This window comes from Magnolia sinica, chromosome 11 (assembly GCF_029962835.1).
Source record: "Magnolia sinica isolate HGM2019 chromosome 11, MsV1, whole genome shotgun sequence".
In the NCBI taxonomy this organism is placed as follows: Eukaryota; Viridiplantae; Streptophyta; class Magnoliopsida; order Magnoliales; family Magnoliaceae; genus Magnolia; species Magnolia sinica.
Genome location: NC_080583.1, coordinates 77,558,446 through 77,583,071, shown reverse-complemented (window position 1 = coordinate 77,583,071; position 24,626 = coordinate 77,558,446). Strand labels below are relative to the sequence as shown.

The following is a 24,626-nucleotide window of genomic DNA, read 5'->3' as shown; positions in this document are numbered from 1 at the left end:
ATTTAACCCGACGAGTGAAATGAGTTGTAAATGAATCGGGTCCGTAGAGTAGCCTTATATTATCTGATCCCGTTCGGCTCGTTTTGGTCCCGCGGTAACCCGGTTCACCGCCACCTCGCACACGTGTACACATTAGCACGTGTGCCACCACCGCCTCTTCAATCTTCCGCGCGAATAGCGTAGGCGTCGGAAACCTCTCTCTCTCTCTCTCTCTGAAATATCAATCCAAGCAAGCGAGGGAAATGACATGGCGAGCTACCCTTTTTTCTCAGAAAAGAAGGGCGTTTTTCCATGGAATCATCTTCCAAACTCTTCCTCTCACCTTCTCTTCTTCTCCTTTCAACCCTCAAATATCAGCCCTTCGCTCCGAAGAAGAAGAAGAACCTCAAATTCAAGAACAATCCAACCACTCCACCACCAGCTGCTGTTTATCTTATCGGATCGAGAAGCTTCCTCGAGGTGAATCGGTCGTCTCCGCTTTCCAGAGCTGGATGTCCGATGGGCTCCCGGTCCACCGCGGCGACATCTTTCACGCCGTTAATCGCTTGAGGAAGCTCAAGATGACCAAACGCGCCTTACAGGTTATTGAATTGCAGAATTCCCATCTCTCTCTCTCTCTCTCTCTCTCTCTCTCTCTCTCTCTTTGGGTGGGGTCTAGTGGTACTGGCAGATGTGGGGTCCATCGCATAATCCAACCCGTCCATAAGATCCATCACCTCAGAAAACCTCCAGAGACGAAAAATCAGACAGATCCAAACCTCAGATGGTTCATGGCACAGGGAACGTATGCTGAGGGAATGCCTACTGTTGATTAGCGTAGGGGATCCACCTTGTTGTGTAGATAAATCAAGGCTGTTCAGATCCTTCATCCAGTCCAGATGAAGGGTAGATGAAGGGTCTTGCCGAAAATTAGGCTGTTTTGTGACTCATGTGGGCCCCTGTGGAATTCAACGGTGGGCGTTTCCTCACAGCTCGTTCCCTTTGCTGTGGGGCCCACATAAGTTTTCGAATCAGAATGAGTTTTGAGTGATGGGGTTTTCGTAGGTGGCACATTTGATAGATGGGTTGGATGGTAAAAGTACATCACGTGGGCCCCACATCCTTCCCGGTACTACCATAGTACCGCTGGAGCGCCCCTTTTTATTTTTTGATTAAATGTGGGCCTGCTTGAGTTGGGCTTGTAAATAATTGGGCCTGGCCCACCTTGAAAACAGTCTCGGCATAAGGAAGTTATTTGATACTCTGGTAGAGTGTGATGCTTGATACACATGCAGTCAAAAATTGAACACATGCCATACATTAACTCAAAATCCAAATTACAGAATATACCGTAGATAGCTCTTAATCCCAAACCAAGATTGGTTGAATAATCTTATGGTCTGAGTTGTGGACGCTTGTTGATCGAATTTAGATCATCTGATGTTTTCATCTTTATGACTGCTAAATGGTTGACCAATCGGTCGTGAAATCAGTTTAATTTTGGGTGGAGATTGAAGTAAGAAAAGATTTGATGACCTATGGTTTATCTGGTCCTTGATAGAGGGGAATGGTAGAAAAATGATTTGTGTAGCCAAACCCAATTAGTTGGAATAATGTTTAGATGATGACAATGACAATGATGGTTCCTTTGAATTGGGATTTTCACAATTTGGACGGTTTAGTTTAGTTGCTTGTTACTTGTAAGCCACGTGTACAAGTGCCAGTGTATCAAGCATCACTCTGACAGTATCAATTGTTTTCTCTGCTTATCAACCATCCCACAAACAGATTGCTCTAACAAAATTCGATCCCATATCATTGCTGCCCCCACAATGCATCTAGTCGGAGTTATGTTTGGGGTCATTTGGAGTTAGTGTTTAGCCCAACCTGTTTTCTAAATCAGCTAGGAATTCAAACCTGTGACTGAGCCCAACCCATTCCTAAATGGGTCTAGAATTTCAGCCCCCAGCCCGACCCAACCCAACCCATTAACAGATATTAGGCCCAAGCCCATCTCTACTCGACCTGTTTAGTTAATGTTCCTCATTTTATGATCCATTTGCTCTACTTAAGAGGTTTTCGGGATTAAAGCTTTTATATTAGTTTATTGGAAGAGATCCTGTGGTATATATTGTTTCCAAATGACATAGTTTTGATTGATGAGAAGAGGGAGGAAATAAACACAAGGCTAGAACTGTGAGGGAAACAGAGTATATGGAAGGCAATTTTAGTAAAATAGGAGTGAAAACAAGGTATCCCAAATGATCATTTTCAATATCTTGGGTCAATAATTTGGAGAGCAGAGAGATTGAGAAGGATGTTGCTCATACAAAGAGTTGGGTGGATGAAGTGGAGTTGTGCCTTGGATTTTTATGTGATCATCAAGTACCAATGGAATTGAAGGGGAAATTTTATGTGATAGCTATAAGATCAGCCATGCTTTGTGGGGTATTATTTTGGGTATTCAAGGAACAGCATGTTCATAGGACGAGCATGAGTGGCAACAACGAAAGGTAGAATTAGGAATGAGTGCATTCAAGGGAACTTAGGAGCAACAACAATAGGGAATAAGATGAGGGAAAGTAGACTTAGATAGTTTGGCCATGTGCAACGGAGAGTAAGATCTGCACCTGTTAGGAGTGAGTTGGTTCAGGTTGAAAGCTCTAAAGGGCAAGGGAAGGCCCAAAAGGAATTGTGTGGATTTTTTTGAAAGGCAACAAAGAATATTATAAAACGCTCTAAAAAGCAAGAAAATAATACAGCCCAAGAAAACAACCAGACTAAGAGGATAACCTACTTTCTGAGAGGGCCTTAACACTAATAACCCAACTCGAAAGGAAAACCTTAACTTTCAAAATAACCTCTTTGACACCCACTATTTCATTTTGGAAACAACAACCATTTCCAGCACCCTAAATAGCCCAAAGCACTACCATAAGAGTAAGCCACCACTTTGCTTTTCCAACCTTACCAACTTCACCCCTTTGCCAAGACACATGAAGACGTCAATTGATTTAGGCATGACCTAGTCGGTACTGAAAATGCCTAAAAAATGCTCCCAATTTTGCTTGGTGAAAGTGCAATGAAGAAATAGATGATCAATTGACTCCACATTTTTCATACATAAGAGGCAAATATTGGGAAGAATAAGCGATCTCCTTTGAAGATTATCGACCATAGGAATCTTTTTCTGGCCCATGAGCCAAATGAAAGCTGTCACGCAAGGAGGGGCCTTGTAAAACCATGGCTGGCTTCTGGATGGAGTGACGAAAAGATCAACTGATAGAACGACCGGACGAAGAATTTTCCTGAAGGATGCGCCAACCAAATCATCGTATCAGACTCTTGAGAAGGAGCTATATCCTCAAGTAACTCCAAAAGCCTGGCGTATTTGACAATCTCATCATCAAACATATTCCAATGACAAGGAGGCATCCAAACAACCTGCCCATTACCAGCAGAAAAGCATTCCGCAACCAACATGAATCTATCGGGAGTGAGATTAGCCACTCTAGGGAATAAATCTTGCAATGCTGAGTTAACTCACCATGCATCCACCTAAAACCGAATCTGGGTCCCGTTTCCGAGGAAGAAGGCAATACCTTTTTGAACCAAATGTTTTTTGTCGCTGCAATTGCCTTCCAAATGGAAGAGGATCTATACAAGGAGTATCTCTTCACGAACCAGTCACCCCTCAAAACTCTGTACTTGTTTGCAATGAACTCTCTCCATAATCTATTGGCTTAGAACCAATTCTCCAGATCCACTTCCCTAGCAAAGCAGTGTTCTTGTCCCCCAATCTCCTAATTCCAGCACCCCTTCCTCTAACGGTTTACAGACCTCTTCCCACTTGAGCAGGTGAAACTTCCTCGCATCCTTAGAGCCTTTCCAAAAGGAGTGTCTCCTCAATTTCTTAAACCTATCCAACACAGCCTTGGGGCACTTAAAAAGAGAAAGGAAATAGATTGGTATATTAGAGAAAGCCATCTTAATGAGGGTTATGTGCCCCCCAAAGGAAAGGTACACTGGCATTTCGAACTCGATAATTTCCTTTCAATCCTCTGAATGACCCGGTTCCAAAGATGCGTGGCCGGTTTCTCAATACAAAGGAGTAATCCATGAAGGGAAGGAACCCGTCTTGCACCTAAAGATGCTATCAAGGCGGCACAACTTGTCCTCGCACACCTGAATACCCAGCAACTCCGATTTAGCAACATTAATTTTCAGCCCCGATACAGCTTCAAAACAGTCCGTAATCTTACGGAGGTTGTCCACCGAAACCGCATCTGCATGAAAAAAGAGTAGTGTATCGTTTGCATACCGAAGATGACTAATTTGGGAGCCAGCAGCTGACACCATAAATCCACTAAAAAGCCCATTTCCCTCCCCTTTCTGAAGCATCCTACTGAGCGTCTTCCCAATCACTACAAACAAATATGGTGATAAGGGATCCCCTTGCCGAAGCCCCCTTGAAGCTCTGAAAAAACCTTTAGGTGATCCATTCACTAGAATGGAGAATGAGGCGGAGCGCACATGGAAGCAATCCAACCTCTCCACTTAGAGCCGGAACCCAACCTGAAGAGCATATAATCAAGAAAGTTCCAATCTACATGGTCATAAGCCTTTTCGATGTCCGGCTTGCACACAATCCCACTCTTCTTTTCTCTATTCCGAGCATCAATGCATTCATGAGCAATAAGGGCTTTATCTAGAATCTGTATTCCCACAACAAAGGCAACCTGATTCTCAGAAATAACCTTGGAAAGGACCTGGGTGGATGTAGTAAGAAAAGACTCAAGGACCTATCATTTAACTGAGGATATGGTCCGTGATAAAGTGGTATGGCATAACAGGATTGATTTAGCTGATCCCATTTAGTTAAGTTAAGGTGATGATGATGGTGATATGCTTCTTATAAGCGAATTGGGTATCAGCCCAAGTCTGACCTGTCTGGTGTCTGCTTCATAGGCCTTATTTTAAGGTCCAAACTGAACCCGCAGGCAATTAGGGCTATCTTAGCCCAACTATCCATAAAAGACTTTCCCCTATCTGTATGGATGTGCATTCATGCCACATGTACAGTGGCCAAGTACATGCTTATTGTAAACGCGCACAAAGTTTGGCCTATAAGATTTCTGATTAAAAAGGTTATATGGCTAGTCACAATGGTTTCAAATATCAGATACGATACGGCTGGTTTCAAATTTCGGACGTGATACTGATTTATCATCCGGCTGAACACAGGCATGCCACGCATGTCTTAAATCTAGGCCATTGGTAATAGTCGTATACATACATGTCTCATCTGATGACCAGACCATTCTCATTATTGGGCCAAGGCACGTAAGTAGTGGATTCCAAGAGATGAATGATCTGGTCATCTCACAGTGGCACGTTGGGAAGTGTTGGAGATAAGATCTAAAATGTATTGTTCAATCACTGCTCTTGTTCTTAAAAAGGAAGCCTATTATATTCCAGAGTGTGTGGTAGTAGATACCACAAAAATTGTTGTAAAACTGCTCTTCTGCAATCTCTTTGTGCAACTTTTCATGGTGAAAAATCCAATGCTCGTCAAAGAAGCAAAATCCAAGTCACAACTCTTTGTATAGGAGATTCTTGTCCACTAAAATGTAGAACTGACATAGGGATGAACGTGATGAGGTCGATCACCGTCTTCCTCAAGGATAACTACTTCGAATCCACGGAGCTTCTCTGGACTCCTCACAGAGACTTCTCGAATCCACAAGGAAAAAAACAAGAAAAATAGAAATAAATTTTATAAAATTTGTAATTTGATTGATAGATGAAATAAACGAGTCTACAACCCTTTAAATAGGGATACCAAGACTTGGAAGAAGTTTAGGAATTAAACTACAACTAAAACTTCCTAAAATTCGTAACTTACTATAAATAGTAAATTTACTTTTTATAGTAAGTGTCCTATGTGGCTTAACCACGTTATTCTCCTAATTATTATAAGCACTTTTCATGTTGGACACAACTCCTAAAGCCCAACGGATGAAGAGTTATAATCAAACTAAAACTTACTAAAAATAGTAAAAACGGAAATAAACATGGAATTCGACCATCGATATGATGAAATCTTGCAAATTCGGCGTGGGTTGGTTGGCTAAAGTAGCTCGTCCTACCCGAAAATCATAGATGGTACGTCAAGTAACTCATTCCGGTTTGCGAGATATGCCTGTTTTAAGGTTCTAACGGTCTTAATGACTTCCGCCTCCAATCGGGCCTTCTCTGGTCCATCTTGGTCATGAAAGTGTCCACGATCCGCGATCCGCTCTACATCAAGAACCTAAAAGGATAAAATAGAAATTGCTAGTTTTAAAATTGAGTTAAGACTCAAAATAAAGGTTTTGTTTCTTTGAGAGATCATGGGATACTTCTCTTTTCTTCTCATTTGAGATATTATGTGCAATTAACCAACCTACTACTAATCCAGTTAAGGTAAAGTAACAGGTGTTATCAGGTCGTTTTTTTCTTCCAAAATGGATTAGATACAATTAAACAGGAAATGATCAGAGGTATGCAAGATTCAAGCTATTCAGTTGATGGTTGCTGTTGTTCAAATGTCCAATAATTTGACCAGTTCAATTCCAATCATTGCCACAGGTCAGCATTGAATTTGGACTATTGTGCCAAACCTTTTAGTTGTTCATATTTTTTTTGTAAAGTAAGATATGTGCATTTGACAAGAGAGGAGTTGGAGTTTAAATTGGAGGTTTAAAGGTCTAGAGGATTAAAAAATAACAGAACCAAGATAGAGTACTTTGCAACTTTAGTTAGAAATAGTTATAGAGGCAAGGCTTTAGAAATTGATGGGTAGGATATTTTTCAAGGTGACTTGTTGCGTTACCTCAGCTCTGTAATTCAAAAGGATGGAGACATGGATAAGAATGGTTCCAGTAGAAGTAAAAATGGGTGGATGAAGTGGAGACGTGCCTCTAGAGATGTGGTTTGATTGCTACGTGCCAATGAAACTTTACAAGATGGCTATTGAACAATGGGGGAGGATGCTGAGAAATTAGGCGGCAGCATTAGCAAAGGATGAATGTTCTAGAGATGGGCATAATGAGCTGGATGTGTGGAAGGACTAGGAATGATAGAACCAAGAATGAGGACACCTCGAGCAGCCTAAGAGTAGCCTTAATAGGAGATTAAATGATGGAGAGCTGATTGAGATGTTTCAGCCATGGGTACAGAAGTTGGGATAACCCAGACAAGGTAAGGCACTTTGATTACATTGAAGGGCCTAAAGGATGATTATGGGAAGACCTAAAAGGACTCGTCTGTGGTTTCCTCCATGCTCCTACTTCCTGAATGGAAATTCCTTATTTCCACTCCTAAATAATGTTGCACCTCCATGCTAGTAAGCTTTGCACACATGCTTCTATTGTTCGATGTGTCTAGGTACTTTTCTTCTCCAAACAATGGAAATGATGCTGCATCTCATCAAAGTTGAAGAGCTTGTAAAAGTAGCCATTTGATCAATAAATGATTAGATATTCGACCAATCTAATGCTTTATGTAGAGCAATTATTTTTCTTGACAAATAACATACTATTTTTTTTTTTTCTTACTTTCTTGAAGATGATGGCACTTTATTAAGGGCCAAAGGCCAAGAGAAAACAACAAGGAAAGAAAACCAAAAAAAAAAAAAAAAAACCAACAAAAACCAAAACAAAAAGAAAAGAAGGAAAAAAACTATACAAAAGGGGAAAAGAAAAGAAAAGAAAAGAAAAAACCCTACAAAATACAGAGGGGCTGGAAAACTAAGCCCCAAACCCAAACCCAACATTCAAGAAGCTTACTCAAATAATGACTCCAACACCCTATTGATGACCCCTCACGGAGCGTTGTAGAGATTTTGGAAGACGCGGTTGTACCTTTCTAACCAAAGAGACCAAAGCAGAGCCAACAACGTCAGCCTCCATACTAAATTCTTAAAATAACAAAGTTGCAAGCTTTTACCGAACCAAGCAAATGACCAATTGTGAATAGAAGGACCAAGTTAAATTCCTCAATAAGGAAATCCCACAATTCCATATTAGCCAAGAAGTTAGATGCTTGAGTTGGATTATCCTCTTGATGCATTTTGGGACATGATAATCTCATAGTTAAACCATAAGTCCCAGATATCATGCAAAAAAATAGAAGGATGGTTGATGTAGGTTCAAAGGGGAGGGGTTGTGTAGGAGGTATGGCATTCCAACTGTGTAAGTCTTGAAGTACTTGTGAATTTCGGTTTCAATAAAGTTGTTTTATTCCTCTCTACTCTAAATTCTTGAAGGTCAATTCTCGCCCTTGCAGTATCAAACCCTTGTTGATTGGATATCTGGATTGCACCATTTTGGTATTCAATGTGGTGATCGGTGAGTGATTTTTCATCTCTACATCATTTCCTAATGGCTTGAAAAGGGTGATGTAAGAAGGTTATTCACAAGTAACTAATTAATCCATGCACTCATAGAGTGAGTATATCAACTCATGCCTATGGTAGGCAATCTCACTAATCAAGTGGGAGAGCTCTGACATTGAGGTAGTCTTTGGATCACGAGGACACGTAGGGGAAGATCCCCGTTAAGGTTTTAACCAATAAGGCAATAACTGGTGGCCCTGGCTGATGACAACCAGTGTTCGAGTTGTCGGTATCGCTACAAGTTTCGCTGGCCGAAGATAAAGATATAATATCGTTATTGCCGATAATATCCCCGATAATCGGAAATGCAGGGAAAAAGAGGGAAACATGGAGAAAATGGTGAAATTTTTTAATGAAACTTCAGGACATGCCTAAATACACATATTTACATATTCAAGAATGAAAAAATTGCAAAAAGAATGCATTAAATTAGAAGTTTCCATTTAATGGGGGCCAAAAGCCATTCGTTGTCATAATAAATCACTCAAATAGTAACCAAAATGAGTTCATATAATACAAATGTAGCTGGCATACAGTAATTAAGACATGTAAAAGTAAATGAACTCAAAAATGCCAAATCAAGGATGGATTAGATTATCCAATCTGTGTGGTATTTGATACTCTGGCTGCGTATGACACTTGATACCTAGCATTTGAAAATAGTACATGTGGCAAATTCTAACATAATCTAAACCGTGTTTTCGATTCATCAAGATCGGTGTGACCTAATCAAGAGGTTGGATGGCAAAAAAAAAACCCATTACAATGGCCCTATGAAGTTTTTAATGGTGGGCATTTAATCACCACTGTTTCCTTTAGTGTGGTCCACCTGAGATGCAGTCATGCAGATCCGTCTCATTTTGGACTCATGCCTTAAAATTATCTATCAAAATAAATGGACGACATTGATAAAATATTTATCATTATGATGGCCTCACATAATATCGACCTATCAATCCACGGATACAAACAAGTGACACGTGCGCACCCTATTTTAATCAGTATGCTTATCATACTGAGTCAACTGTGTGGGGTCCATTGTGATTTATGTATTTTATCCACCCCATTCATCCATTTTACAAGATAATTTTAAGGCTTGATCCCAAAGATGAAGCATATCCAATTCTTAAATGGACCACACCACAGGAAACAATGTGAATTGAACATGCCTACCATTGAAAAATCATTAGGGGCCACAAAAGTTTTGGATCCATGTCATTTTTGTATTTTACCTTCATCCATCTCCGTGTGATCTTATGAACAACTTGGATGACAAATAAACACCACTGTGGGCCATAGCGCCTAGGAAGGTTTCAACGGTAGGAATCATTGTCCCCATTGCCTTGGCGGTGTGGTCCACCCTAGCTTTGGATCTGCCTCATTTTTGGGTTCACTACCTAAAATGATCTCGCTAATTGGATGAACCATGTGGATATAACACATACATCATGGTATGGTCCACAGAACTTGGTGACGTCCACACGCCACTGACGTTCGCACCCGCACACCATGCTAAAAGGAAGCGGATTGCATACCGAGTAACTCAGTAGGCTAAGCGTACTGAGTAAACTCTATGGGGTCCATCGTGATTATGTATTTTATCCACTCCGTCCATCCATTTTAATAGATAATTTTTGGGCTTGAGCCTAAAAATGAAGTATATCCAAACCTCAAGTGGAACACACAATGGGAAACAGTGTGAATTGAACATCTACCGGTGAAAATTTCTTGGGGGCCACAAAAGTTTTGGATCAAGCTTGTATTTGTGTTTTCCCTTCATCCATGTCTGTGTGATCTTATGAACAGGTTGGATGACAAATAAACATCACTGTGGGCCCAAGAAATGTTTCAACGGTGGAAGTTATTATTCCAACTGTTTCCAATGGTATGGTCCACTTGATCTTTGGATATGCTTAAATTTTGTTCTCAACCCCTAAAATAATATGGAAAAACGGATGGACGGCATGGATAGACCAGATACATTCATGGTGGGCCTAATAGAGTTTACTCAATATGATAAGAGCCTGCTTTCCGCGTAAAAACCGGACGCGGATTAGATACTAACAAGTTGAGTAGCGAGACTCGCTACACGTCACTAAGTTCTGTGGACCCCACTATGATGTACGTGTTGTATCCACAACGTCCATTCATTTGGAGATATTATTTTAAGGCGTTACCCAGAGAACGAGGCAGATCCAAAGCTTTAGTGGACCCCACCACACAAAACAGCGGGAAGATTGATATACACCGTTAAAACCTTCCTAAGGCCCACCATAACATTTATTTTCCATCCAATTTGTTCATAAGGTCATAAAAACCTGAATGAAGAGGAAAAACAAATTTCATATTGATCCAAAACTTCTGTGACCCCAAAAAGTGTTTCAATGGTAGACGTTCAATTTCCCACTTCTTTTTGCAGTGTGGTCCACTTGATAGTTAGATCTGTCTTATTTTTCTTCTAAAGCCTTAAGACAAGCTTGCCAAATGGATTTACGGTCTGGATATAACACATACCTCATGATCAGACCCACTGAACTTGCTGATGTCAATACAGCAGCTATATAGCTGGTGTAAGGTACACCAGCCAATCCGCGTCCTTATATCATCGGGCCTCAAAATAAAGAAAAAAAAAACAAGAAGAAGAAGAAAACCCTGAAATGTCGTTCGCGAGGGATTCTTACCAAAGAAAGGGGGTTTTTGAGGGTGGGTTTTGAAACCCTATATCATTCCCAAATCGCGAGGAAATTCTCAAAATCACTGATTTTTTGCCGAAATTTCAATCTTCCAATCGAAAAAGGAAAGGGAATTTTGAGGTTTTTCTTACGTCTTTGCAATGTTCAAAGATCGACAGGAGGCGTTCTTCCGAGTTGTGAGTTCCGATTAACCAGGTACACGATCACTCTCACGTATTTACAAAAACAGTGAATTCAAAGTGATTTTTTGATTTTTTTTTTCCTCCTTATTTTTACCTATTTATAAAAAAAAATAGGTTGTTGGCTATAGTTTTCCATTGATTAGGTTACGCGGTTGGTGGCTATGGTTGATATTCTCGGCGATAATCCAAAATTATCGACAATATCTCCGATTTTTCGCTGATAATAGGGAGAGAAACGAAAAATTGGGGTTTCGGTATCGCTAGACTAGCGACACCGATATTATCGGCGATAATATTGACATTTCGTCGACAATTTGAACACTGATGACAACAACAATGATCAAGTCCTTCAATTGTTGGAACATGATATAGAGCCTAGAATTAAGGTGGAAATTTTGGAATTCCATGGTCATTTGTATGTTGATGACTTCATTGATTGGCTAAGCAAGGTGGAGAAGGATGTTTGAGTATAAGGAAATTGCAGACAACTGAAAGGTTAAATTAATAGCAATGAAGTTTTCTAGTTATGCATTAGCACGGTGGATGATCTCCAAGCTGAATGAATCCATTAAGTTGAGTAAGTAAATTCTTGTAAAAAATGAAAAAGAAATCAAAACGAAAGTTTATACCCTGGACTTTCGCACGTGACCTCTATCAAAGATATCATAATTTATGTTAAGGGAATAAATTGATGAATGAATATATTAACAAATTCCATTCCTTAACATCATGGGAAGGGTTTTATGAGTATAAAGACTAAAAGATTTCAAGATATCTTAATTATCTTAATCTAGATATAAGAAATGAATTGGCTTTCAAAGATGTATTTAAGATGCACAACGCATATACACTTAGGGGGTGTTTATTTTTCATTTACCAGTGTAATTCACGGTAAATAAGTAATGATTATTTACCCATGTAATTGCAGCATCAATCCCAAGGTTGACGCTAATAGGGAGCTTGTTTGCAAAGCTTCTAACTCTATAAAATACATTCGTACAATTTCCACGCGTAAAAATGTGGGGTCCACCCAGTGTTCGAAGTATCGGTATCGCTACAAGTTTTGTTGGCCAGGGATACGGAAACAATATCGATATCACCGATAATATCGTTGATAACCGGAAATGTGAGGAAACAATTCCACTGTTTTTCCCGTGTTTCCTCACATTTCCGGTTATCAACGATATTATCGATGATATCGATATTGTTTCCGTATCCCTGGCCAGCGAAACTTGTAGCGATACTGATACTTCAAACACTGGATGTATGTATCTTATCCTCGTCGTCCATCTGTTCTACCAGCTCATTTTAGGGTATGAGAAAAAAATGTGGTAGATCTGAGGCTCAAGTGGGCCACACCATAGGAAATGGTGGGAATTGAACACCTAATATTGAAAACTTCGTAGGGGCTACAAAAGTTTTAGATCAAGTTGATATTTGTGCTTAAGCTCCATACATGTTAGTGTGATCTTATGAACAAGTTGGATGATAGATACACATCCCTGTGAGCCCTAGTAAGGTTTCATTTTTGAACAGTGGATGTCATTAACCCCCCTGTTTCTTGTGGTGTGGTCCACTTGAGCTTCCAATTTGCCTCATTTGGTAAAATAGATGGACAACGTGGATCACACACATACATCACTGTGGGACCCACGGATAACGGTACCCAATCCCTCCTCGATTTCATGCATTTGGACTCTTGGATGATAGATACACATCCATGTGGGCTCTACGAAAGTTTCAATTTGGAATGGTGGACGTCATTAATCGCCCTGTTTCCTATGGTGTAGTCCACTTGAGCTTCCAATTTGCCTCATTTGGTAAAATAGATGGTTGGCATGGACCGCACACATACATCACTGTACGGATAACGGTACCCAATCCCTCTTCAATTTCATGCATTTGTACGTTGTTTTCAAGGTGTAATTACGTGGGTATTTTCCTCACAAACAAATACCCTTCAAAACTCATTATTAGCTATTTACCCCAATCTATAGATGTAATTGAAAAAACAAACAACCCTCACGTTAAAAGCCGAGTAGATAATTCATTGGGGACTTGAGTGATGATTTAGTGCCCCATGAGGACTGTCATCAACAATGAGGTTGCATGCTAACTTCCCACATAAGGCAACTACATGGTCTCTCATAAGTCTAGGGATGATGGGCCAACGTCCAATTGTGAAGCCAAGTCATAACTTGGGACATGTAGTTATGGACAAGAGATTAGTGCACCCAAGATGGGGCAAAGTAACACTTCTTTTGTATCTTTTGCAGTTAAAGTGAATTTGGCTAAAGAAGGAGAATGTATTGAAAATAATCTTGATCGTATGCAAATGAAAGCTGAAGATGACATGGAGTATGAAGAACATGCATATGATGACAGGGAGAATGTTAAGGAAGATGTGGTAAATGCATATGAGGAAGAGGCAATGCGTTCTTATCCAGCAAATGCTACTATGGGCACATCGGGTGATTAATTAGGGGTGAAGGATGCAACACAATATCTTTTGCACCACCTGCACTTTCGGTGGGAAGATATGTACAATTTTGATAGATGGGAGCAGCAATGAGAACATTGTTTCCCATGAAATGATAGATAATGTAAAACTCAAAGAACATAATTATTCACATTCATACTAGATTCATTGGTTTGGAAAAAGGTTTCTATTAACTCTAGGTACTTGGTTTTCTTCTCTATTGGATCTAAGTTCAAGGATTAGGTACAATGTGACATGGTTGTAGGGATGCATGCCACATTCTGTTAAAGAGAGTGGTTATGGGACCGAGATATGGTCTATATGATTCGGGCTAACACTTATTTGTTTGTCAAGGATGGTGTTTTAAAATTAAAAAAATAAAAAATAAAAAATAAAAATTGAAAGATCATGATGATTTTATTCAAAAAGAAGCAAAAGCAACTACAGCAAGCCGGGATGCCAAGAGGGCTACCCACTTACATCCCAAAAAAATCTAAATTACATCCCTCAAGATTGGAAGAAGAAGAGGCACATTCCACAATAAGCAACCTAGCCCTTTGGGAAGTTCCTTCCATCATCTTGCTTTCATTCTTGAAGCATCTAGCATTGCGTTCTTCCCAAACAGTCACTAAACGGCTACCAAAGCCATTCTCCATAAGGACCTTTTCACCTTGAAAAGGTACATCCCGTGCTATATAACCAAAAGAGCATGCACCTCCATGAGTAAGGACCAAGAAACTTTAAATCGCCCTAGAATATCTACCCAAATCGGCCCCACAAATGGACAATGTACGAAGAGATGTTCCACTATCTCCTCATCTTGCTTACATAATGAGCACATATTTGGAATCACCATAGACCTTTTCCGAAGATAATCGATTGTGAGAACTATTTTTCTCCCAAGCAACCAACCAAAAGCTGCGATCTTTTTGAGGGACGTTGTAATGCAAAATAAATTTGGCGGACTCAGAAACCGCATTGCCGATCACGATCATGCAATAAGGAATAGAGGGATTTGACTGAGAAGGATCTCGAATTATCCGTTTTTCACATTATCTTAGCAAAGATATATGTGATCCCTAAGAGCCATAAATTCCTCTACTTCCTCAACTCGAAGGAATCACCTGCATGGGGGTTCCCAAACAACTTCCCCACCAATACGGGAAAAGAGTTGTGACTTACCAGTCATGTGGGAGGATGCTTCAGAGGTTATGACCCAAGAGGTATTAGATGAAGACGCAAGAAGAGCAGTACCTGACTGGGCCGAAGTTGCATGAGAAGGTTCAAGAACATCACGAACATGAAGCCGCATCAGGGCATCATATGCAGACCAAGAAATGGTAAGGGACTCCCCTAAAGAAGGTTGCTCAACTGCAAGGGTGGAAGGTTGTCCCTCAGAAGCAACTGTGGAAGTAATAGATGCAGCAACACACGTTGGACGACCATGGAGCTGCCAATAAAAATCAATAGTGTGATTGGTTCCACCGCAATGCGAATAAATGCGGGAACCATTACGTCTTTGTCCACATCCACCACGACCACAAAGATTATGATCGCCTCGACCGCGATCTCCCTCGTGACCTCCACCACGGCCACCATAAACAAAAGTGTGCTCCGAACTTAAGGATGGTGCCTGAAGGCCAGGAAGAAAAGAAGACCAATTGCCAACAAGGTGTGCCGAACTCTCTAGTGGCACAAATGAATGTGAAGGAAGAATGTAGACAGTAGCGCGCTGGCACATGGCATAAACTATCGGAAGATGATCCTTCATAACAACTTGACTTCAAACATTGAGATAATCGAAGTTCAACCCGGCTAGGAACTACATGATGCGAGTGCCATCCCATTGCTTATGTGTATATTCATGATTGCCTTTACATTTGGAAGGAGGAGGCTAATACAAGTACAACTCATCCCACATGCCTCGAAGTGTCGAATAGTAATCTTTTAATGATCTTGAGGCTTGTTGGAATTGACCAATTTCTTAAATAAGCTGGAATACCTGTGAAAAATTTTGAAACTTGGAAAACATATCATGAAGTGTATCCCAAATGTCTATAGTTGGGGATAAAAACATCACTGAGTGGCTAACTGAAGAATCCATACTATTCAACAACCATGCAATAACTTGATAGTTCTCCTTTGTACAAGACTTATAGGTGGCATCTGTAGAGCTTGGAGGATCATCTAAAATATACGACAGCTTCTCACGGGCTCCCAAGAACTCTTTTACAGATTGTGCCCATTAAAGATAATTGCGACCATTCAACTTAATGGAAGTGATCTACAGGGGGTTGGATTCAAGAGAGCCCATGCCATGAGATGAGGGCCCTTTGTCGTTCATAGGGGGGGCTCTAAGCAAAAAAAAAAAAAAAAAAAAACCTCTTTAACCAACTCTCTCTCACTCAATCCTTCAAGGGAATGATAAACAAACCCTAAACAAATAGCAATCCTCCAAAACAATACACAATGCAGTCATATCTAACTCAAAAAAGCCAAAAATAGCATGGCTGCACATCTGTTTGGGGGTAAAACCCACTCAAACATCAATCCTAACTAAAAACTCTCGGTCCATATCAAGAAAAGAAACTGGAGAAAAGCATACCAATTTGAGATAAATCGAAGAAAATCTAATTAGGGGCCTAGTTTTTGAGTCTCTCTATTTCGGCCAAAACACCATAAAAATGTCTTTAAAAATTCCAAAAAAATCATGGCAAATCCTCTAAAATCAAGATCTATCAAACCCCTAAACTGTCAGCTCAAATGGGGTCCATGCATCCGTAAAACGCTGACGTCAACCATACGACTGCTGATGTTAGCAAGCTGATGTGTTGCCTCTTAACCGGTATGATATGGAATGGCCTGATCTAAGCTCTGATACCAAGTAGGAGATGATTTGATGACTAGGGTTTGGAGAAGAGAGGAAAAAAGTGATAGAGAAGAAGAGAGAAGAAGGGAGTTTGGGGAAAATGTTGTATGTAAGCAACATGCCCTCACACACCATGTTTTATTAGAATATAACATATAGTACATTGCAGGAGAAGAAGAAGGTTTGCACGGAAAAAAGTGAGAGAGAAGAAGAGAGAAGAAGGGAGTTTGGGGAAAATGTTGTATGTAAGCAACATGCCCTCACACACAATGTTTTATTAGAATATAACATATAGTACATTGCAGGAGAAGAAGAAGGTTTGCACGGAAAAGAGTGAGAGAGAAGAAGAGAGAAGAAGGGAGTTTGGGGAAAATGTTGTATGTAAGCAACATGCCCTCACACACAATGTTTTATTAGAATATAACATATAGTACATTGCAGGAGAAGAAGAAAGTTTGCACATGCACTTACATTAAAAGAGCCACTTATTAAAAGAGCCTCTTAACACACACACACACACTCTTTACACTAACACTCTCTAGATGTGGCACCGTTACATCTCTTCTTTTGGTATGTCTTGGGTAATGCCCGAGTCCATTGAGGTGTTGAGTTGGCACAAAGTGAGAATCGGAAAGCAAAGGACCACCACGTGGAGGTTGTCTATTCTAGCTATTTGGTGGAGGCTTTGGGGGTAAAGAAATGGAAGATACTTATGTGATGTCTCTAGCAAGGAAGCAGATACTTAAGGGCTAAGAATTTGTTAGGGATTGGGCCTGAAATGTATATATTTTAGAGGATTGTAATGTTTGTTTTTTGTTTTCTTTGTAGTTTGTGTCACTAGCTTGGGCATTTTGAATAAAATTCTTTGTTACCCATCAAAAAAGAAAAGAAAAGAATGAAAAAAGGAATTGATCTATACAAAACCTGAAGCTCATGCCTTAAGGTTTCTATCTCCAAATTCATGGCACCATTATTGTAAGAGGGGTAGTACATCTAATTAGATGCTTGATAATCGTCTGTCTTACAGAAAAAAGAAAAAGAAAAAAAGATCATACACGAATATTATGTGATGACCTTGTCTTTCCATTGCCTACGTAATTTCATAATCATCATTTGGTTATAATAGTGTTAAGATTATAATTGTCATCATCTATGCCTTATCTCAACCAGTGTTTTAAATAGCAAATAGCATGTAGTGTGTTCACCCCTTTGAAGCGCGGGGTAATGCTACATGCTACTTCTACATTTTTAACTAAGGTTGTGCCTAGTTCACAAAATTTCATGATATTTGGTGCAACCAAACACAACCTACAATAATAGGAAAAGTAGGGCAAATGTTAATTATAAAGATAAAGAAATAGCAAAGGATCTCATTTAATATCGCTACTAATATTATTTGAATAGTCATTGAAAAGATCAACTAATTTTTATTGAAAATATAAAAAATGTAACAAATCACTGAAAATAGTAATTGATTTTAATGTTTAAGCAAAAAATAATTTGTAGGATAAGCTACGGAATATGTAGCTTATGCTAGTTAGAGTATAGCATAGGCTATATGTGACATAAGCTATTTTCATTTCTATATAGTATGAAGGCTAAGCTATGCTACATTGTGTAAGCTATTTAAAACATTGAGCCTAACTAATTGGGGTGGGCAATGTTAAGATTACAATAATATTTTTTTTCGCCATTGGCCAGTGATGTTGTTTTCTCTAGGACCAATGATGTAGGACAATTAACCACTTGCTTTAAAAGCTCAAACGGTTAGAGCATGACGAATCATTTCCTTGATCTCATAACCCAGGCCTCACATCTCATGAGTTAGGACCTCGGCCCAACCTCCCTCGTGGCCCCAAATCACACGGGTACCGCCTCACACGGGTGGGGCCCGCCTCACATGGGCCGCCCACCCCGAGTGTGCCTCTGCATCCCACAGGCAACCCCACTCGAGCCTAGTGTGAAAATGCCCTTGCATTAATCACCCTCGATGAGGAGTCTCGAACACGAGACCTCCCGCTCTGATACCAATTTGATGCAGGACAATTAATCACTTACTCTAAAAGCTCAAACTGTTAGAGCATGACGAATCAATCCCTTTATCTCTAGCCTAGGCACCACATTCATCGGTTAGGACCTCGGCCGAACCCCCCTCGTGGGCTCCAAATCACATGGGTGGGGGCCCCAAATCACACGAGCCACCCGCTTCACATGGGTGGGGCCTACCTCACACTGACCACTTGCCTCACACGGGCCGCCCACCCTGAGTGTGCCCCTGCATCCCATAGGCAATCCCACTTGAGCCCGGTGTGAAAATGCCCTGCATTAACCAAGGGTAAAGCTTTTCTTGGGTATGGGGCTCAATTTATTTAAGAGAGATGATATCATGGGTGTTTGGCTTTCAGCAATGTAAACCGATAGGTGATTAGGATTTAGGGATGGCTCTTGACCTTAATAAACAAGTTACCCTGTGTTTGATCTCTGTGGGTCGTTTCATCTTTTTGTTCAATCTTGATAAAGCTTTTCATTAACATAAAAATAATTTTTTTTTTTTTTTTAAAAGGTCTCTTTTTTTTTCTTTTTTTTTTTTGTAGAAACTTCCTAGAAACAGAAATGCAGGTGAGATTTTCAATTATTTAATAAGCAGATGATATTGCTTCATCCTCTCCTTTGCATAAGTATTGAGTTTGAGTTTCATTTTCTATTTGCAGCGTAAATCTGTTTTTATTGGTAACATAACCTTTTTCATTCAGACTGAATTATGATAATTCAATCAAAATGAGTTGTACTAATTCAATCACGTAACACATAACTGACCAAAGTGGCTATGTATGCATGGAATTACAATTACGGGTTTGGTCATCATCATGAATTTAAATGGTGCCAGTGCATGTTCCAAGTCAGTTCAATGAGCATCTGAACATACCTAAAATCCGAAATATCTAGAAGAAATGCTATGCCCGAATAGACAACTAAATGAATACAAGGAACCTGACCTTCCTGTTTATTTTTTTTTATTTTTTAACAGGTAATGGAATGGGTGATTAGAGAAAGACCCTATAAGCTGAAAGAACTCGACTACTCTTTTCTACTGGAATTCACGACTAAGCTTCACGGCATATCACATGGAGAGAGTCTCTTTACCTGCATCCCTCCTGAGTTCCAAAACGAGCTGCTCTACAACAATCTTGTATTGGCCTGTTTGGACAAGGGCGTGATTAGACTCTCATTGGCATACATGAAGAAGATGAGGGAACTGTCACTCCCCATCTCTCACTTGGTTTTCAACCGCTTGATAATCCTCCATTCCACACCAGGGCGGAAGAAAAGAATCCCGAGAATCCTTACTCAGATGAAGGCTGACCATGTGGCTCGGCATCCATCCACATACAACATTCTCTTGAAACTAGAATCGGATGAACATAATATTGAAGGATTGGCAAAGGTTTTCAATGAAATGAAGCAATCAAAAGTTGAGCCGAATGAGATTACTTACTGCATATTAGCAACTGCACACGCCGTGGCAAGGCTGTATGCTGTATCTGAGGCATATGTTGAAGCGATCGAGCAGTCCAAAACAGGTGACAACTGGTCAACGCTTGATGTTCTACTTATCTTATATGGGTATTTGAGGAAGGAGAAGAAGCTAGAGTGCACATGGCAGGTCGTGCAAAATCTTCCACATGTGAGGTACAAAAGCTTCGTACTGGCCATCGAAGCGTTTGGGAGGATCGGCAATCTGAGTAGAGCCGAGGAGCTTTGGGCAGAAATGAAGTCGATAAAAAAGTTGAAGTTGGCGGAGCAGTTCAATTCTATTATATCGGTATATTCCCGACACGGGCTCATTGATAAAGCATCCGAGCTGTTCACGGAAATGGAGCTGCATTGCTGCAAGCCGAATGCGATAACGTATCGGCATCTCGCATTGGGTTGCTTGAAAGCGGGTTTGGTAGAGGAAGCATTGAAGACTTTGGACGTGGGAACGGATCAGACCACGAGCACTTGGGTTCGGAGATCGACACCGTGGTTGGAGACTACCCTTTTAATGGTTGAAATTTTCGCTGACATGGGTGATGTAGAGAATGCAGAGAAGTTGTTCTCGGAGTTGAAGGAATCGAGGTATAGCAGGTATACCTTTGTATACAATGCGTTGTTGAGGGCGTACGTGAAGGGTAAGGTGTATGCTCCAAATTTTTTGAGAAGGATGATTCTAGGAGGTGCAAGGCCTGATGCTGAGACCTACAGTCTTGTGAGGCTTGTGGAACAGTTTAGGACCTGACAGTGCCTTCTGATGTGGACCGGCGGAAGAAGTGAAAGCAATTGGTGGGTGGCTGCTTTTTTCTTGCAGTGCCGTTAAGCATGAAAGAGTGCTGTTAATGGGACTCAACTTGCAGCTCACACGTGCCGTTGTGTCACTTGTGTGAATTCCATGTTCATCAGGTGGCACCTACACGGTTGATGCTCTGGCATAGCCCTCATCAAATGGGCTGCAGGAGCAAAAGGACCAGTCAAAAATGGTCGACATTCAACATACAGGGGTGTCTTACCAGAACCACTAGAAAATTCACTGCCCAACGATGAGTGGATGAGCCTCATTTTCGGACCAGGGTATCACCATGGTGGGTGAACCAGATTAGCGGCTCATTTACGAATTGCGTGCCTGCTCGCATATCTCAACTAGATAATGGGAGCGAAATCTCAATCTTATAGTTTGAGAAGCAGAAAACCTGGAAGCTTTATTAACTCGAGTGGAAATAAGAAAATGGAAAGAACGATAATTGTGGGAGAGCATGCAGGCACCATAGGCTCCTTTGCAGATGTTTGTGTAGAAGTCATTAATTTACAAACCTGAATCTGTAATTTTCCCACTTGATCGTAGTTGGAACATTTAGTTGCTATTTGGGCTGAAGCTGGTTATTACATTCCAGAGAATCTATGCCCTTCATGCGAACATACGAAGGCACAAGGAAAATTAGGTGCTTGGATATTCAATGTTTACCACAACTGAAAGTCATGAACACCAAGTTCGCAGTTTGATTTGCATCCAATAATTGCTACAAGGGTCTTGAAGTTATAGTGGAGTAGTTCAACATTTCGAAATGATTTCTATTGTACGTGGATCTCATCAAGCCCACCATATATATACATTGGATTGATCTATCAAGCCCATTTGCTCAATTGGATGGTGCTTTGTGCCTTGACATTGAGGCTGTTGGTGGCTCAATTGCAACTTACCAAGAACTGTATAGATCGGATAAGCTGAAACCAGTTTGCGGTTCGTGGTGATGTAATTTTGGTAACTATCATCAACACTCAATTTTCTAGAGCTATGTTTTTTTCTTTTCTTTTCTTTCCTTTCCTTTCTATCTTAGGAAATCAAAGAGCTAATATATCTATTTGCATCTTCCTGTATCTGATATTAGCTTTTTTGTAACTTTACAATATTAAATGCTTGAATTACACAAATGCATTTATATTTATATATGCGGAATGATCCAATGCTTAAAACACAGTAAATTATAGAGATCAGAGTTGCATTCAGGCACTTGGACAGTCCACTTGCTCAATTTGGACTTTCAATTTGATCCAGCATTCATGGGACACCGTTAAATTAATGCCAATCAGATGGTCCGATACATACATAGGTTGGCATGTTTTTTTCTAGATAGGATTGTTAGGATTGATTGAGTGATTCTTTGGAACCATATTGGATCCATAATTGGCCCCAATAAGTTGATTGGACCAATTTTTATGTGAATGAAACTTGACCTTTGGTTTTCTAAGCTATTTAATGGGTGGTTAGAATATCTGACTGGCGTGATATTTGCATGTTAGCCATTAAAAAAATGTGCTTGACCTAATCGACAATGCAAACCAATCAATTGGACCATCCAAGCGGTCGACGCGACAATGAGCACTATGAGCAGCCATTTGGAAGAATGAGACTGGAAAAATATTACCAACCAGTGTTGTCAAAATCTTACAACTTACGATTTTTGATTTGTGTCGAATCGAATCTTAAGAAAAACGATTTGAATCCCACCTTGAGTCCCTTTTTGTATGAATACAATTTTATGATTTGAATCCCATGATTTATTATTCAAATTATACTTCTTTTCTTCTATTTTATGCTTCACTTGGCTTTCATTTTATGTTTTTAAATTGGAGGCTTTAAGAATCATTTAGAAAAAAAAACCTTTAAAAAACAAAAATTGTTTAGAAAATGTGAATTGTTTTATTTTGTTTTTTATAATAGATTAAATGATATAGATTCACTTCAATATTAAATCATAGAGCTCTTTTTTTCTTTTTAAAAAAAAATGATTTCTTGTTTCTTAATTGGTCAAAACACCAAATTGATGTATGATTTATCTGGAATGTTTTTATGGATGTTTACGATCATGTTGATTTATATGTGTTGTGGAATGATGGTTAGAAATCAAAATATATTTTTTCGTTGATCTACGGAATCAAATACTGCTTTTCCAATGCGATTCTACATTAAAAAAAGGTCACAAGAACATAAATTATTAAAGGATCCTTGTAGGTTTGTTGAAGAAAATTTCTTAAAAGACAAAAAAAAAAAAAAAAAAAAAAAAAAGAGAGAGAGAGAGATAGAGAATCATTTAATTTTAAAGTAATACCATGTCAAGATTGTATTAAAGTTTTTTTTTTTTTTTCTGATTTATTTATATTTTTCATATTTTGAAGAAAATCATAAATAATCTTATGATTTATGATACGATTTGCGATTTGATACCATTCTAGAATCTGTGATTCATTATGATTTACGATTTGCGATATGATAACAATTTTCACAACATCATTACCAACCAAATCAAGAATTTTGGAAAAGGTATTTCCTGATAGGCAGAATTCTGAACATGTGGAGACATATTTCAATGATTCATACCATTGATAAGATGGATGTCACTTCGGATTGGGACACCAAAAAAAAAACCCAATTTGAATTTTTCTACCCTCTGATTACTGAAGAACTGTCTACTTAACTACCTTTCCGGGCCATTAATCGAAAGCTTAATATCTTGCAATCTTGAAGATTTTAGAGGCAGCTCTCTCTGGCTCTATATCTCATCAAATCGACAGTTTGGATCATCGAACCATGGCCTCAGATGTTCAAATTGGTGCACAACTTTTCATTACAAACAGAGAACTCCAGACTTAGGTTTTAAACACTAGAAACTTCTCTATTTGTTAGTGTAATTTGTAATTGATTTCTTCGCTTCTTTGGCAACTCTATTATATTAAACACTTGGTAGACAAAATCTCTATTTTATAATGCAATTAATTGGACTTAAAGCATAAGAGATATTGGATTCATAATCTGCAGTATGGATATTTTCCTCTCTCTATATCTATACTATATGTAACGTGAGTAAGCGGGTTTAGAATTTTCTACAGAATTGGTTTTTTGAGTAGCTTAAACTCTCATTATCAAAGGACATGGAAAACCTCCAGGTGAATAGTGCAGCTGGTCATGACACTTTCTTGCCCTAGGAATTACCTTAGCTCCAGACCCAGCAAGGTTTCCTGTTGGAATAGCACAGCAAGTCATGGACGATCTTTAGAGGTCCAAAAGTGAGACTTGGACACATGGAAGGGTTTTAAACCAAAAGTAGGGTTGTAACTTGGGTCGGTGCGCCTAACCCAATCTTTGGCCCAACCCATGTCATATGTGTGACATCCATTCCGTCGTCGTTGTCGTCATCATCATCATCATCACCATCACTACCACCACCATTGTCAGCGTCGTTGTCACCATCACCACCACCATCACCACCACCACCACCACCACCATCATCACCATCACCACCACCATCATCATTTACAATTACGAGTGGTTTGATGGTTGCGTGTTTCATTTTATGTCGGGATGGATGAGTGGCAGGACAAGGAAGGATATAATTAGAATGAACGCATTTGCTGGAATTTTGGAGTGACACCAATAGGTAATAATGATGAGGGA

The 24,626-nt window shown here is 39.7% G+C and overlaps 1 protein-coding gene across 1 annotated transcript; it reads left to right on the top strand.

The window, feature by feature from the left end:
• LOC131219424 (pentatricopeptide repeat-containing protein At1g07590, mitochondrial) lies at positions 1–22,119 on the top strand. Its single transcript, XM_058214547.1, has 2 exons — positions 1–581; positions 19,668–22,119. Exons 1-2 carry the CDS (start codon positions 243–245, stop codon positions 20,916–20,918), a joined length of 1,590 nt encoding a protein of 529 aa, XP_058070530.1. The 5' UTR covers positions 1–242; the 3' UTR covers positions 20,919–22,119.
• The last annotated feature ends 2,507 nt before the right edge of the window (positions 22,120–24,626 follow it).